This window comes from Oncorhynchus gorbuscha, linkage group LG03 (assembly GCF_021184085.1).
Source record: "Oncorhynchus gorbuscha isolate QuinsamMale2020 ecotype Even-year linkage group LG03, OgorEven_v1.0, whole genome shotgun sequence".
In the NCBI taxonomy this organism is placed as follows: domain Eukaryota; kingdom Metazoa; phylum Chordata; class Actinopteri; order Salmoniformes; family Salmonidae; genus Oncorhynchus; species Oncorhynchus gorbuscha.
This window is the reverse complement of record NC_060175.1, coordinates 5,359,940-5,375,337: the sequence shown is the minus strand read 5'-3', so window position 1 is coordinate 5,375,337 and position 15,398 is coordinate 5,359,940. Positions and strand designations below refer to the sequence as shown.

Genomic DNA, 15,398 nt, shown 5'->3' with positions numbered 1-15,398 from the left:
TCAATCATGGACACTCTTACTGACAGTTGTGGCTGCTTTGTGTGATGTATTGTTGTCTCTACCTTCTTGGCCTTTGTGCTGTTGTCTGTGCCCAATAATGTTTGTACCATGTTTTGTGTTGCTACCATTCTGTGTTGCTACCATGTTGTTGCCATGTTGTGTTGCTACCATGCTGTGTTGTCATGTTGTGTTGTTACCATGCTGTGTTGTCATGTTGTGTTGCTACCATGCTGTGTTGTCATGTGTTGCTGCCTTGCTATGTTGTTGTCTTAGGTCTCTCTTTATGTAGTGGTTTCTCTCTTGTGGTGATGTGTGTTTTGTCCTAGATTTTGTACTAAATGTTTAAATAAAATTGTCCCCATCCCCACAGGAGGCCTTTCTTTGCCTTTTGGTAGGTCGTCATGTTAAAAACAGACCTCTGCCCTATATAAATAGCCTTGGAATCAGTGGAATCACTTTAATAATGTTTCGATAATGTTTACATACTGCTTTACTCATCTCATATGTATATACTGTATTATATTCTACTGTATTTTAGTCAATGCCACTCAGACATTGCTGGATCTAATATTTATACTTTTATTTTTTATTTATTTTTTACCCCTTTTTCTCCACAATTTCGTGGTATCCAATTGTTAGTAGTTACTATCTTGTCTCATCGCTACAACTCCCGTACGGGCTCGGGAGAAACGAAGGTCAAAAGTCATGCGTCCTCCGAAACACAACCCAACCAAGCCGCTGCTTCTTAACACAGCGCGCATCCAACCCGGAAGCCAGCCGCACCAATGTGTCGGAGGAAACACCGTGCACCTGGCCACCTTGGTTAGCACGCACTCCGCCCGGCCCGCCACAGGAGGCGCTGTTGTGCGATGAGACAAGGATATCCCTACCGGCCAAACCCTCCCTAACCCGGACGACGCTAGCCAATTGTGGGTCGCCCCACGGACCTCCCGGTCGCGGCCGGCTGCACAGAGCCTGGGCGCGAACCCAGAGTCTCTCGTGGCACAGCTAGCACATGCGATGCAGTGTCTTAGGGGCGGATCCTTCAGCGTAACAATGTCTACATTGTATTTCTGATCAATTTGATGTTATTTATTTCTAAGTGACCCCAAACTTTTGAACGGTAGTTTCTTAATTATTTTACTTTTTTTTTGTGAATTATTAGATACTGCTGGAGCTCTACACACCCACAATAACATCTGCTAAATATGTGTATGTGACCAATACATTTTGATTTGATTTGGCTGGTCATTAACAAACACACCGACACGCACACACACACAGACACACACACTGACACACGCACACTGACACACACACACACACTGACACACACACACACTTCACCCCCCGCACTTCACCCCCCGCACCTCACCCCTCCACACACACACACACACACACACACACACACACACACACACACACACACACACACACACACACACACACACACACACACACACACACACACACACACACACACACACACACACACACACACTCATTAACAAACACAGACACTCATCAAGCCCGGAGGCCGGTGTGAAGTCGTGTGACTCACCTTCTGTGGGTGATGTTCTGAGCCGTTGACAGAGCCCGTCCATGTCCCCGTACTCCTCCTGGATCTTAACCACCGCCTCGCTGCCTCTCAGCTCCATGAGTTCACGCAGCTCCATGACCGAGACCCCAAAGCCCCCCTCGTGGTTACTGCTGACATCGTTTCTTTGGTTCTTGGAGTAATAATCACTGTTGGTCAGGTCCCCCATGATGCACTGCAATTTGTAAGTCGCTCTGGATAAGAGCGTCTGCTAAATGACTTAAATGTAATGTAAAATGACTGACTAGCTAGTATTGCTCAGTAACTCGACGAAGGAGGAGTACAAACCTCAGACAAAGCTTTACGAGGGGGTTGTGTGGGTTGAGAGAGAGAGAGAGAGAGAGAGAGAGAGAGAGAGAGAGAGAGAGAGAGAGAGAGAGAGAGAGAGAGAGAGAGAGAGAGAGAGACAGATGCTGCAGCGCCCACCGACAGACAAGAGGGAGAGCTAAATCCTGTTGTCACTTTGAGATAGAGACAGGCTGAGATCCCAGTCAATCAGCGACAGTGTGGAGAGAAGACCGTACGACCATCCAGAGAACACTAAAGGAAGCCAGCTAGACCAGTGAGACCAGCAGCGAGAGAGGCAACGAGAAGAGCGACGTACGTCCACAGGAGAATAACGATCCCTTCTGGTCTTCTGTTACTGTGGGTCAATCGGGAGCCGCTCCAGATGCATGTTCCCATTCTGCTTCTTCTATCTTCTATATCCGTCTGCAGTCTGTCAATGTCTGCATTCGGTCTACATGGTGGTCCTCTTCATTACTCCTTCTGAGAGAGAGAGAGAGAGAGAGAGAGAGAGAGAGAGAGAGAGAGAGAGAGAGAGAGAGAGAGAGAGAGAGAGAGAGAGAGAGAGAGAGAGAGAGAGAGAGAGAGAGAGAGAGAGAGAGAGAGAGAGAGAGAGAGAGAGAGAGACAGGAGAGGGAGAGAGAGACAGGAAAGGAGAGGGAGACAGAGGGCGAGAGAGACAGAGAGAGAGAGAGACAGAGAGAGAAAGAAAGAAAGAAAGAAAGAGAGGCAAAGAGGAAAGAGAGAAGGAGAGAGGGAGCGAGAGAGAAGGAGAGAGGGAAAGAGAGAGAAGGATGAGAGTGTAGCAGGCGTTAGCTCTGTGAGTCTATGTCAGTGGCAGTAGTAAAGAGAAGCAACACGGAACGGTCGTACCGGTGATGAGAGAGGAGAGTGAGAGCCCAGGCTGCCAGTGCCGCGGAGCCGCATCGTGTGTGAGAGAGAGAAATGAGGACAGAACGGAGAGGAGGGAGGTTGCCTGCGACTGCAGTGGGAGCTGCGCAGAGTGAGTGCTCTGATGCCAGCAGCACACACCACAGCATAGCAGAGCCCAGAGAGAGAAAGAGAGAGAAAGAGAGAGAGAGAGAGAGAGAGAGAGAGAGAGAGAGAGAGAGAGAGAGAGAGAGAGAGAGAGAGAGAGAGAGAGAGAGAGAGAGAGAGAGAGAGAGAGACAGAGACAGAGACAGAGAGAGACAGAGACAGAGACAGAGAAAGAGAGACAGAGGGAGAGAGAATTGGGTATACTAAAACTCTAACATCATACTCAGCTCTGGCATCTTCACCAATATTTGGAACCAAGGACTGATCACCTCAATCCACAAAAGTGGAGACAAATTTGACCACAATAACTACCGTGGAATATGCATCAACAGTAACCTTGGGAAAATCCTCTGCATTATCATTAACAGCAGACTCGTACATTTCCTCAATGAAAACAATGTACTGAGCAAATGTCAAATTGGCTTTTTACCAAATTACCGTTCAACAGACCATGTATTCACCCTGCACACCCTAATTGACAACCAAACAAACCAAATCAAAGGCAAAGTCTTCTCATGCTTTGTTGATTTCAAAAAAGCCTTCGACTCAATTTGGCATGAGGGTCTGCTATACAAACTGATGGAAAGTGGTGTTGGGGGTAAAACATACGACATTATAAAATCCATGTACACAAACAACAAGTGTGCGGTTAAAATTGGCAAAAAACACACACATTTCTTCACACAGGGCCGTGGGGTGAGACAGGGATGCAGTTTAAGCCCCACCCTCTTCAACATATATATTAACGAATTGGAGCGGGCACTAGAACAGTCTGCAGCACCCGGCCCCACCCTACTAGAATCCGAAGTCAAATGTCTGCTGATGATCTGGTGCTTCTGTCACCAACCAAGGAGGGCCTACAGCAGCACCTAGATCTTATGCACAGATTCTGTCAGACCTGGGCCCTGACAGTAAATCTCAGTAAGACCAAAATAATGGTGTTTCAAAAAAGGTCCAGTCACCAGGACCACAAATACAAAGTCCATCTAGACACTGTTGCCATAGAGCACACAAAATATACATACCTTGGCCTAAACATCAGCGCCACAGGTAACTTCCACAAAGTTGTGAACGATCTGAGAGGCAAGGCAAGAAGGGCCTTCTATGCCATCAAAAGGAACATAAATTTCAACATACCAATTAGGATTTTCCCTTTATGGTTGTGAGGTCTGGGGTCCGCTCACCAACCAAGACTTGGGACAAACACCAAATTGAGACTGCACGCAGAATTCTGCAAAAATATCCTCCGTGTACAACGTAGAACACCAAATAACGCAGAGTAGAATTAGGCCGATACCCACTAATTATCAAAATCCAGAAAAGAGCCGTTAAATTCTATAACCACCTAAAAGGAAGTGATTCCCAAACCTTCCATAACAAAGCCATCACCTACAGAGAGATGAACCTGGAGAAGAATCCCCTAAGCAAGCTGGTCCTGGGGCTCTGTTCACAAACACAAACACACCCTACAGAGCCCCAGGACAGCAGCACAATTATACCCAACCAAATCATGAGAAATCAAAAAGATTATTACTTGACACATTGGAAAGAATTATCAAAAAAACAGAGCAAACTAGAATGCTATTTGGCCCTACACAGAGAGTACACAGCGACAGAATACCTGACCACTGTGACTGACCCTAAATTAAGGAAAGCTTTGACTATGTACAGATTCAGTGAGCATAGCCTTGCTATTGAGAAAGGCTACCGTAGGCAGACATGGCTCTCAAGAGAAGACAGGCTATGTGCTCAATGCCCACAAAATGATGTTGAAACTGAGCTGCACTTCCTAACCTCCTGCCCAATGTATGATCATATTAGAGAGACATATTTCCCTCAGATTACGCAGATCCACAAAGAATTCGAAAACAAATCCAATTTTGATAAACTCCCATATCCACTGGGTGAAATTCCACAGTGTGCCACCACAGCAGCAGGATTTGTGACCTGTTGCCACGAGAAAAGGGCAACCAGTGAAGAACAAACACCATTGTAAATACACCCATATTTATGCTTCATTATTTTATCTTGTGTCCTTTAACCATTTGTACATTGTTAAAACACTGTATATATATAATATGACATTTGTAATGTCTTTATTGTTTTGAAACTTCTGTATGTGTAATGTTTACTGTTAATTTTTATTGTTTATTTCACTTTATATATTCACTTGATATATTATCTACCTCACTTGCTTTGGCAATGTTAACACATGTTTCCCATGCCAATAAAGCCCTTGAATTGAATTGAATTGAGAGACAGAGAGACAGAGCAAGATAGAGAGAGAGAGAGAGAGAGAGAGAGAGAGAGAGAGAGAGAGAGAGAGAGAGAGAGAGAGAGAGAGAGAGAGAGAGAGAGAGAGAGAGAGAGAGAGAGAGAGAGAGAGAGACAGAGAGAGAGACAGAGAGACAGAGACAGAGAGAGACAGAGACAGAGAGAGACAGAGACAGAGAGAGACAGAGAGAGAGAGAGAGAGACAGAGAGAGACAGATAGAGACAGAGACAGAGAGACAGAGAGACAGAGACAGAGACAGAGACAGAGAGACAGATAGAGACAGAGACAGAGAGACAGAGAAACAGAGACAGAGACGGAGAGGAACTGGCAGGACTCCGCTACAGAAGCAGTGCAGGGATCTCTCAGTGCTCATCTCTGCTCAGCACTGAGTCAGTGGTCTCTGCCCCTCTCTCTCTCTGCCTCTCTCTGCCCCTCTCTCTCTCTGCCCCTCTCTGCCCCTCTCCCTCTGCCCCTCTCTCTCTGCCCTTCTCCCTCTCTGCCCCTCTCTGTCCCTCTCTCTCTCTGTCCCTCTCCCTCTCTGTCCCTCTCCCTCTCTGCCCCTCTCTGCCCCTCTCTCTCTCTGCCCCTCTCCCTCTCTGCCCCTCTCTGCCCCTCTCTCCCTCTGCCCCTCTCCCTCTCTGCCCCTCTCCCTCTCTGCCCCTCTCCCTCTCCCCTCTCTCTCTCTCTCTGCCCCTCTCCCTCTCTGTCCCTCTCTGCCCCTCTCTCTCTCTGCCCATTTCTCTCTCTGCCCCTCTCTGCCCCTCTCTCTCTCTGCCCCTCTCCCTCTCTGCCCCTCTCTGCCCCTCTCTCTCTGCCCCTCTCCCTCTCTGCCCCTCTCTGTCCCTCTCTCTCTCTGCCCCTCTCCCTCTCTGCCCCTCTCTGTCCCTCTCTCTCTCTGCCCCTCTGCCCCTCTCTGCCCCTCTCCCTCTCTCTCTCTGCCCATTTCTCTCTCTTTTGGAGATCCAAAATAAGCAAAAATGACTCAAGCCATTATCACCTTGTTTCTGTAGCTCCCTCTCTGCCCCTCTCCCTCTCTGCCCCTCAATAGGAGACTGTCCCTCTCTGCCCCTCTCTGTCCCTCTCTCTCTGCCCATCTCACCCAGTCTCTCTGAGACTGAACATTCCCTCTAGGAGACTGAACATTCACCTCAGTCTCTAGGAGACTGAACTCTCCCTCTCTGCCCCTCTCTAGGAGTGAACATTCTCTGTCCCTCAATAGGAGCCCTCTCTAGGAGACTGAACATTCTCTGCCCATTTCTCTCTCTTTTGGAGATCGAAAATAAGCAAAAATGACTCAAGCCATTATCACCTTGTTTCTGTAGCTCCACTCACCTGAGGCAATAGGAGACTGAACATTCACCTCAGTCAATAGGAGACTGAACATTCACCTCAGTCAATAGGAGACTGAACATTCACCTCAGTCAATAGGAGCCTGAACATTCACCTCAGTCAATAGGAGACTGAACATTCACCTCAGTCAATAGGAGACTGAACATTCACCTCAGTCAATAGGAGACTGAACATTTACCTCAGTCAATAAGGGGCATTCTACAAACACGTCATACAATAATTAGCATTCCTAGGAGACTGAACACTTCCTGCTCAGCAATAGGAGATTGAACCTCTAGTTTAGTTTCATGTCAAACATCAGTTACTGAACAATGTCATCTACTACAGCCAACCTTTGCAATGTGTGGAGAAAAATTCTGCTGTTCCCTGCAGCTGAACGTCAATGTGCTCTCCACAGAGAGGAAGAGATGAAGCAAGAGGTTTCACTCAGTTAGGAGACTGAAAAAATCTGTTCAAATCAAGACCAATGGGTTTCTATGGGTTTGTTTTGGACCTAAGCTTGGAGACTGAACCTTCCCAGTCACGGATACCTGAAGCATTCGTCATTATGTACAGACTTGAACATTCACCATAAAGCCAGCCAGCCATACAAACAGCCTTAGGAGCTGAACATTCTCTCCAAGACCATTTTCACATTTGAAGTCTGATTTTCAACCACTGCAGAGGAACTATTGTATCTAAAGTTAGAGCCAAATGCAAACAAAACAACAGATTTAAATGAATTTATAATGATTAGTCTGAACTGTACACAAATTGAGTGAGTTTCTAACTACAAATATCTTAATATATGGCTTGATGGCAAACTACCACTAGTCTACTATCTCTATTATCTCTACTATCTCTACTATTACTACTGACTACCACTAGTCTACTATCTCTACTATCTCTACTATTACTACTGACTACCACTAGTCTACTATCTGTACTATTACTACTGACTACCACTAGTCTACTATCTCTACTATTACTACTGACTACCACTAGTCTACTATCTCTACTATTACTACCGACTACCACTAATCTACTATCTCTACTATCTCTACTATTACTACTGACTACCACTAGTCTACTATCTCTACTATCTCTACTGACTACCACTAGTCTACTATCTCTACTATCTCTACTATTACTACTGACTACCACTAGTCTACTATCTCTACTATTACTACTGACTACCACTAGTCTACTATCTCTACTATTACTACTGACTACCACTAGTCTACTATCTCTACTATTACTACTGACTACCACTAGTCTACTATCTCTACTATTACTACTGACTACCACTAGTCTACTATCTCTACTATTACTACTGACTACCACTAGTCTACTATCTCTACTATTACTACTGACTACCACTAGTCTACTATCTCTACTATCTCTACTGACTACCACTAGTCTACTATCTCTACTATTACTACTGACTACCACTAATCTACTATCACTACTATCTCTACTATTACTACCGACTACCACTAGTCTACTATCTCTACTATCTCTACTATTACTACTGACTACCACTAGTCTACTATCTCTATTATTACTACTGACTACCACTAGTCTACTATCTCTACTATTACTACTGACTACCACTAGTCTACTACCTCTACTATCTCTACTATTACTACTGACTACCACTAGTCTACTACCTCTACTATCTCTACTATTACAAAAACTGTCCAAACTACCACTAGTCTACTGGGTTTCTACTATCTCTACTATTACTACTGACTACCACTAGTCTACTATCTCTATTATTACTACTGACTACCACTAATCTACTATCACTACTATCTCTACTATTACTACCGACTACCACTAGTCTACTATCTCTACTATCTCTACTATTACTACTGACTACCACTAATCTACTATCTCTACTATTACTACCGACTACCACTAGTCTACTATCTCTACTATTACTACTGACTACCACTAGTCTACTATCTCTACTGTCTCTACTGACTACCACTAGTCTACTATCTCTACTATCTCTACTGACTACCACTAGTCTACTATCTCTACTATCTCTACTATTACTACCGACTAGCACTAGTCTACTATCTCTATTATTACTACCGACTACCACTAATCTACTATCTCTACTGACTACCACTAGTCTACTATCTCTACTATCTCTACTGACTACCACTAGTCTACTATCTCTACTATCTCTACTGACTACCACTAGTCTACTATCTCTACTATTACTACCGACTACCACTAGTCTACTATCTCTATTATTACTACCGACTACCACTAATCTACTGTCTCTACTGACTACCACTAGTCTACTATCTCTACTATTACTACTGACTACCACTAGTCTACTATCTCTACTATTACTACTGACTACCACTAGTCTACTATCTCTACTATCTCTACTATTACTACTGACTACCACTAGTCTACTATCTCTACTATTACTACTGACTACCACTAGTCTACTATCTCTACTATCTCTACTATTACTACTGACTACCACTAGTCTACTATCTCTACTATCTCTACTATTACTACTGACTACCACTAGTCTACTATCTCTACTATTACTACCGACTACCACTAGTCTACTATCTCTACTATTACTACTATTACTACTGACTACCACTAGTCTACTATCTCTACTATTACTACCGACTACCACTAGTCTACTATCTCTACTATCTCTACTATTACTACTGACTACCACTAGTCTACTATCTCTACTATCTCTACTATCTCTACTGACTACCACTAGTCTACTATCTCTACTATTACTACTGACTACCACTAGTCTACCATCTCTACTATCTCTACTGACTACCACTAGTCTACTATCTCTACTATTACTACTGACTACCACTAGTCTACTATCTCTACTATTACTACTGACTACCACTAGTCTACTATCTCTACTATTACTACTGACTACCACTAGTCTACTATCTCTACTATTACTACTGACTACTAATCACTATCTACTATCTCTACTATTACTACCGACTACCACTAGTCTACTATCTCTATTATTACTACTGACTACCACTAGTCTACTATCTCTACTATTACTACTGACTACCACTAGTCTACTATCTCTACTATCTCTACTATTACTACTGACTACCACTATCTCTACTATCTCTACTATTACTACTGACTACCACTAGTCTACTATCTCTACTATCTGTACTATTACTACTGACTACCACTAGTCTACTATCTCTACTATTACTACTGACTACCACTAGTCTACTATCTCTACTATCTCTACTATTACTACTGACTACCACTAGTCTACTATCTCTACTATCTCTACTGACTACCACTAGTCCACTAGTCTACTATCTCTACTATTACTACTGACTACCACTAGTCTACTATCTCTACTATTACTACTGACTACCACTAGTCTACTATCTCTACTATCTCTACTATTACTACTGACTACCACTAGTCTACTATCTCTACTATCTCTACTATTACTACTGACTACCACTAGTCTACTATCTCTACTATTACTACTGACTACCACTAGTCTACTATCTCTACTATTACTACTGACTACCACTAGTCTACTATCTCTACTATCTGTACTATTACTACTGACTACCACTAGTCTACTACCTCTACTATCTCTACTATTACTACTGACTACCACTAGTCTACTACCTCTACTATCTCTACTATTACTACTGACTACCACTAGTCTACTATCTCTTCTATTACTACTGACTACCACTAGTCTACTATCTCTACTATTACTACTGACTACCACTAGTCTACTACCTCTACTATCTCTACTATTACTACTGACTACCACTAGTCTACTATCTCTTCTATTACTACTGACTACCACTAGTCTACTATCTCTACTATTACTACTGACTACCACTAATCTACTATCACTACTAACTCTACTATTACTACTGACTACCACTAGTCTACTATCTCTACTATTACTACTGACTACCACTAGTCTACTATCTCTACTATTACTACTGACTACCACTAGTCTACTATCTCTACTATTACTACTGACTACCACTAGTCTACTATCTCTACTATTACTACTGACTACCACTAGTCTACTATCTCTACTATTACTACTGACTACCACTAGTCTACTATCTCTACTATTACTACTGACTACCACTAGTCTACTATCTCTACTATCTCTACTATTACTACTGACTACCACTAGTCTACTATCTCTATTATTGACTACCACTAGTCTACTATCCACTAATCTGACTACCACACTACTATCTCTACTATTACTACTGACTACCACTAGTCTACTATCTCTACTATTACTACTGACTACCACTAGTCTACTATCTCTACTATTACTACTGACTACCACTAGTCTACTATCTCTACTATTACTACTGACTACCACTAGTCTACTATCTCTACTATTACTACTGACTACCACTAGTCTACTATCTCTACTATTACTACTGACTACCACTAGTTCTACTATCCATTAATTCACAGTGTCTCAGAGTATGGTATTTTCGGATATATATTTTTTTTACAGAGTGAGGATGACAGTGGACAAATATGTAGGTCAAAGGGCACTAGACCGGATTCAAACTTCTACCGTCATCATAGACATGTCTAGAGGAGACTGCGAAATGACCTCTAATGACCCCTCTAATGAACACTAGTGATCTCTAATGAACACTATTGACCTCTAATGACCCCTCTAATGAACACTATTGACCTCTAATGACCTCTAATGAACACTAATTGAACACTATTGACCTCTAATGACCCCTCTAATGAACACTATTGACCTCTAATGAACACTATTGACATCTAATGACCTCTAATGACCCCTCTAATGAACACTATTGACCTCTAATGACCTCTAATGACCCCTCTAATGAACACTAGTGACCTCTAATGACCTCTGGTGATCTCTAATGACTTCTATTGACCTCTAATGACCTCTACTGACCTCTACACAAGTCACTTTAGTCTTTTAGATCATGTTTTAATTTATTTAACTAGGAAAGTCAGTTGAAAACAAATTCTTATCGACAATGACGGCCTACCAAAAGGCTAAAGGCCTCCTGAGTGGATAGCAGCTGGGATTAAAATTATAAATATAGAATAAAACACACATCACGACAAGAGAGACCTAAGACTACAACATAGCATGGTAGCAACACAACATGACAACACAGCATGGTAGCAACACCACATGACAACACAACATGGTAGCAACACAACATGGTAGCAACACAACATGGCAACACAACATGGTAGCAACACAACATGACAACACAGCATGCTAGCAACACAACATGACAACACAGCATGGTAGCAACACCACAGGGTACAAACATTATTGGGCACAGACAACAGCACAAAGGGCAAGAAGGTAGAGACAACAATACATCACACAAAGCAGCCACAACTGTCAGTAAGTGGGTCCATGATTGAGTCTTTGAATGAAGAGATGTTCAAGAGAACAGGGTTACAGCAGTGCCTTGCCAAAGTATTCCTCCCCCTTGCCATTTATCTTATTATTATTATTATGATTTTTATCTGGATTTCATGTAATGGACATACACAAAACAGTCCAAATTGGTGACGTGAAATGAAAAAAATAACTTGTTTAAAAAAATATATATATATATATATTTTCTTTTAATTAAAGTGGTGCGTGTATATGTCTTTACCCCCTTTGCAATGAAGCCCCTAAATAAGATCTGGTGCAACCAATTACCTTCAGAAGTCACATAAATTCCACCTGTGTGCAATCTAAGTGTCCCATGATCTCAGTATATATACACCTGTTCTGAAAGGCCTCAGAACTCATCAACACCACCAAGGAAGCGGCACCATGAAGAACAAGGATCTCTCCAAACAGGTCAGGGACCTGTAGATCAGGGTTGGGTTATAAAAAAATACCAGAAACTTTGAACATCACTCGGAGCACCATAAAATCCGTTATTTAAAAAAATTGAAAGAATATGGCACCACAACAAACCTGCCAAGAGAGGGCCACCCACCAAAACTCACAGACCAGGCAAGGAGGGCATTAATCAGAGAGGCAACAAAGAGACCAAAGATAACCCTGAAGGAGCTGCAAAGCTCCACAGTGGAGATTGGAGTACCTGTCCATAGGACCTCTTTGCCGTACACTCCACAGAACTGGGCTTTACAGAAGAGTGGCCAGAAAAAATGCCATTGCTTAAAGAAAAAAATAAGCAAACATGTTGGGTGTTCGCCAAAAGGCATTTGGGAGACTCCCCAAACATATGGAAGAAGGTACTCTGGTCAGATGAGACAAAAATGTTGCCTTTTGGGCATCAAGGAAAACACTATGTCTGGTACAAACCCAACACCTTTCATCACCCCGAGAACTCCATCCCATCATTCCTTCAATTCTGACCAGTTTCCCAGTCCCTGCAGATGAAAAACATCCCCACAGCATGATGCTGCCACCACTATACCACTATGCTTCACTGGGGATGTTTTTCATTGGCAGGGACAGGGAAACTGGTCAGAATTGAAGTAATGATGGATGGCCCTAATACGAGGATATTCTTGAGGGAAACCTGTTTCAGTCTTCCAGAGATTTGAGACTGGCACGGAGGTTCACCTTCCAGCAGGACAATGACACTAAGCATACTGCTAAAGCAACACTTGAGTGGTTTAAGGGGAAACATTTAAATGTATTGGAATGGCCTAGTCAAAGCCCAGACCTCAATCCAATTGAGAATCTGTGGTATGACTTAAAGATTGCTGTACATTAGCGGAACCCATCCAACTTGAAGGAGCTGGAACAGTTTTGCCTTTAAAAAATGGGCAAAAATCCCAGTGGCTAGATGTGCCAAGCTTATAGAGACATACCCCAAGGGACTTGCAGCTGTAATCGCTGCAAAACGGGGCTCTACAAAGTATTGACTTTGGGGGGGAAGAATAGTTATGCACGCTCAAGTTTTTTTTGTGTTACTTGTTGTTTGCTTCACAATAAATAAATACAATTTTCATCTTCAAAGTGGTAGGCATGTAGTGTAAATGAAATGATACATACCCCCCCAAAAAATCTATTTTAATTCCAGGTAGTAAGGAATACTTTCGCAAGCCACTGTACCGATGATGACACATCAGTTATAGTCAGTTATAGTCTAACTCTGAGCTGCATATCTTCACTAATGATGACAGATCAGTTATAGTCAGTTATAGTCTAACTCTGAGCTGCATATCTTCACTAATGATGACAGATCAGTTATAGTCAGTTATAGTCTAACTCTGAGCTGCATATCTTCACTAATGATGACAGATCAGTTATAGTCAGTTATAGTCGAACTCTGAGCTGCATATCTTCACTAATGATGACAGATCAGTTATAGTCAGTTATAGTCTAACTCTGAGCTGCATATCTTCACTAATGATGACAGATCAGTTATAGTCAGTTATAGTCTAACTCTGAGCTTCATATATTCACTGATGATGACAGATAACAGGAGGAGGATGTGAGAGACAGGAAGGTGAGGAATCTTTCTCTCCCTTTTAAATCTACAGAATACATTATCAGTGTGTGTGTGTGTGTGTGTGTGTGTGTGTGTGTGTGTGTGTGTGTGTGTGTGTGTGTGTGTGTGTGTGTGTGTGTGTGTGTGTGTGTGTGTGTGTGTGTGTGTGTGTGTGTGTGTGTGTGTGTGTGTGTGTGTGTGTGTGTGTGTGTGTGTGTGTGTGTGTGTGTGTGTGTGTGTGTGTACACGTGTCAGAATGTGTGCCATTGCAAATTCTGAGTCTGTAATTCCTCATTATAAACCAGGCCTGATGCTGCCAACGCGTGTTACGCCATCACAGAGGGCCGTGTGTGTGCCAACCACAAGAGGTTGAGTCCTCCAAGCTCCTTTCGTCTGTCCCACAATGCATCAGGGATATATCAAGAGCTGATTGGCCAGCACTAGAGCTGCTCTAATGAAAGCTCTGACACAGACACTATGATGGCAGAAATAATATAGACAGCTATGACAGCGCTGTGTGTGTGTGTGTGTGTGTGTGTGTGTGTGTGTGTGTGTGTGTGTGTGTGTGTGTGTGTGTGTGTGTGTGTGTGTGTGTGTGTGTGTGTGTGTGTGTGTGTGTGTGTGTGTGTGTGTGTGTGTGTGTCCAGTGTGTGTGTGTGTGTGTGTGTGTGTGTGTGTGTGTGTGTGTCCAGTGTGTGTGTGTGTGTGTGTGTGTGTGTGTGTGTGTGTGTGTGTGTGTGTGTGTGTGTGTGTGTGTGTGTGTGTGTGTGTGTGTGTGTGTGTGTGTGTGTGTGTGTGTGTGTGTGTGTGTGTGTGTGTGTGTGTGTGTGTGTGTGTGTGTGTAATAGTTTACATGAGAAAGCAATCAGAGGAAAAGTAGCAGCCGGTTGAATTATAAATAATTAAATGACTTTTTAAAATTACATTTAATTGGCTCTAATGACCAATCACAGATTGCCCCTTTAAAGACCATAGACATGTACCAATGAATTAATATAGACATCGACAGGATTAAAGCCACAGCCTGGGATCTGGCATTGATGCTGAAATCCCTAATCTAGGGATTTCACATGACTGGGAATATAGATATGCATCTGTTGGTCCCAGATCCCTTATACAAAAAAAAAAGAATAAAGTAGGGGTGTGGATCAGAAAACCAGTCAGTATCGGGTGTGATCACCATTTGCCTCATGCAGCAAGACACATCTCCTTCACATAGAGTTGATCAGGTGGTTGATTGTGGCCATGCATTATCATTCTGACACATAAGGTGATGGCACTGGGCCTCAGGATGTCGTCACGGTATCTCTGTGCATTCAAATTGCCATCAATAAAATGCAATTGTGTTCGTTGTCCGCAGCTTAAGCCTGCCCATAACATA

At 42.9% G+C, this 15,398-nt stretch overlaps 1 protein-coding gene across 10 annotated transcripts in view; it reads right to left on the bottom strand.

Moving 5' to 3' along the window:
- atp2b2 (ATPase plasma membrane Ca2+ transporting 2) overlaps window positions 1–15,398 on the bottom strand; it is a 352,981-nt gene that overhangs the window by 204,251 nt on the left and 133,332 nt on the right. For all 10 annotated transcript variants that reach the window (XM_046338715.1, XM_046338752.1, XM_046338724.1 and 7 more), the window contains exons 3-4: window positions 2,756–2,894; window positions 1,562–2,365 (exon numbers count right to left, since the gene is read on the bottom strand). In XM_046338715.1, coding sequence (XP_046194671.1) covers window positions 1,562–1,766 — 205 coding nt within the window. In that variant the 5' untranslated portion in view covers window positions 1,767–2,365; window positions 2,756–2,894. The remainder of the gene's footprint in view (window positions 1–1,561; window positions 2,366–2,755; window positions 2,895–15,398) is intronic.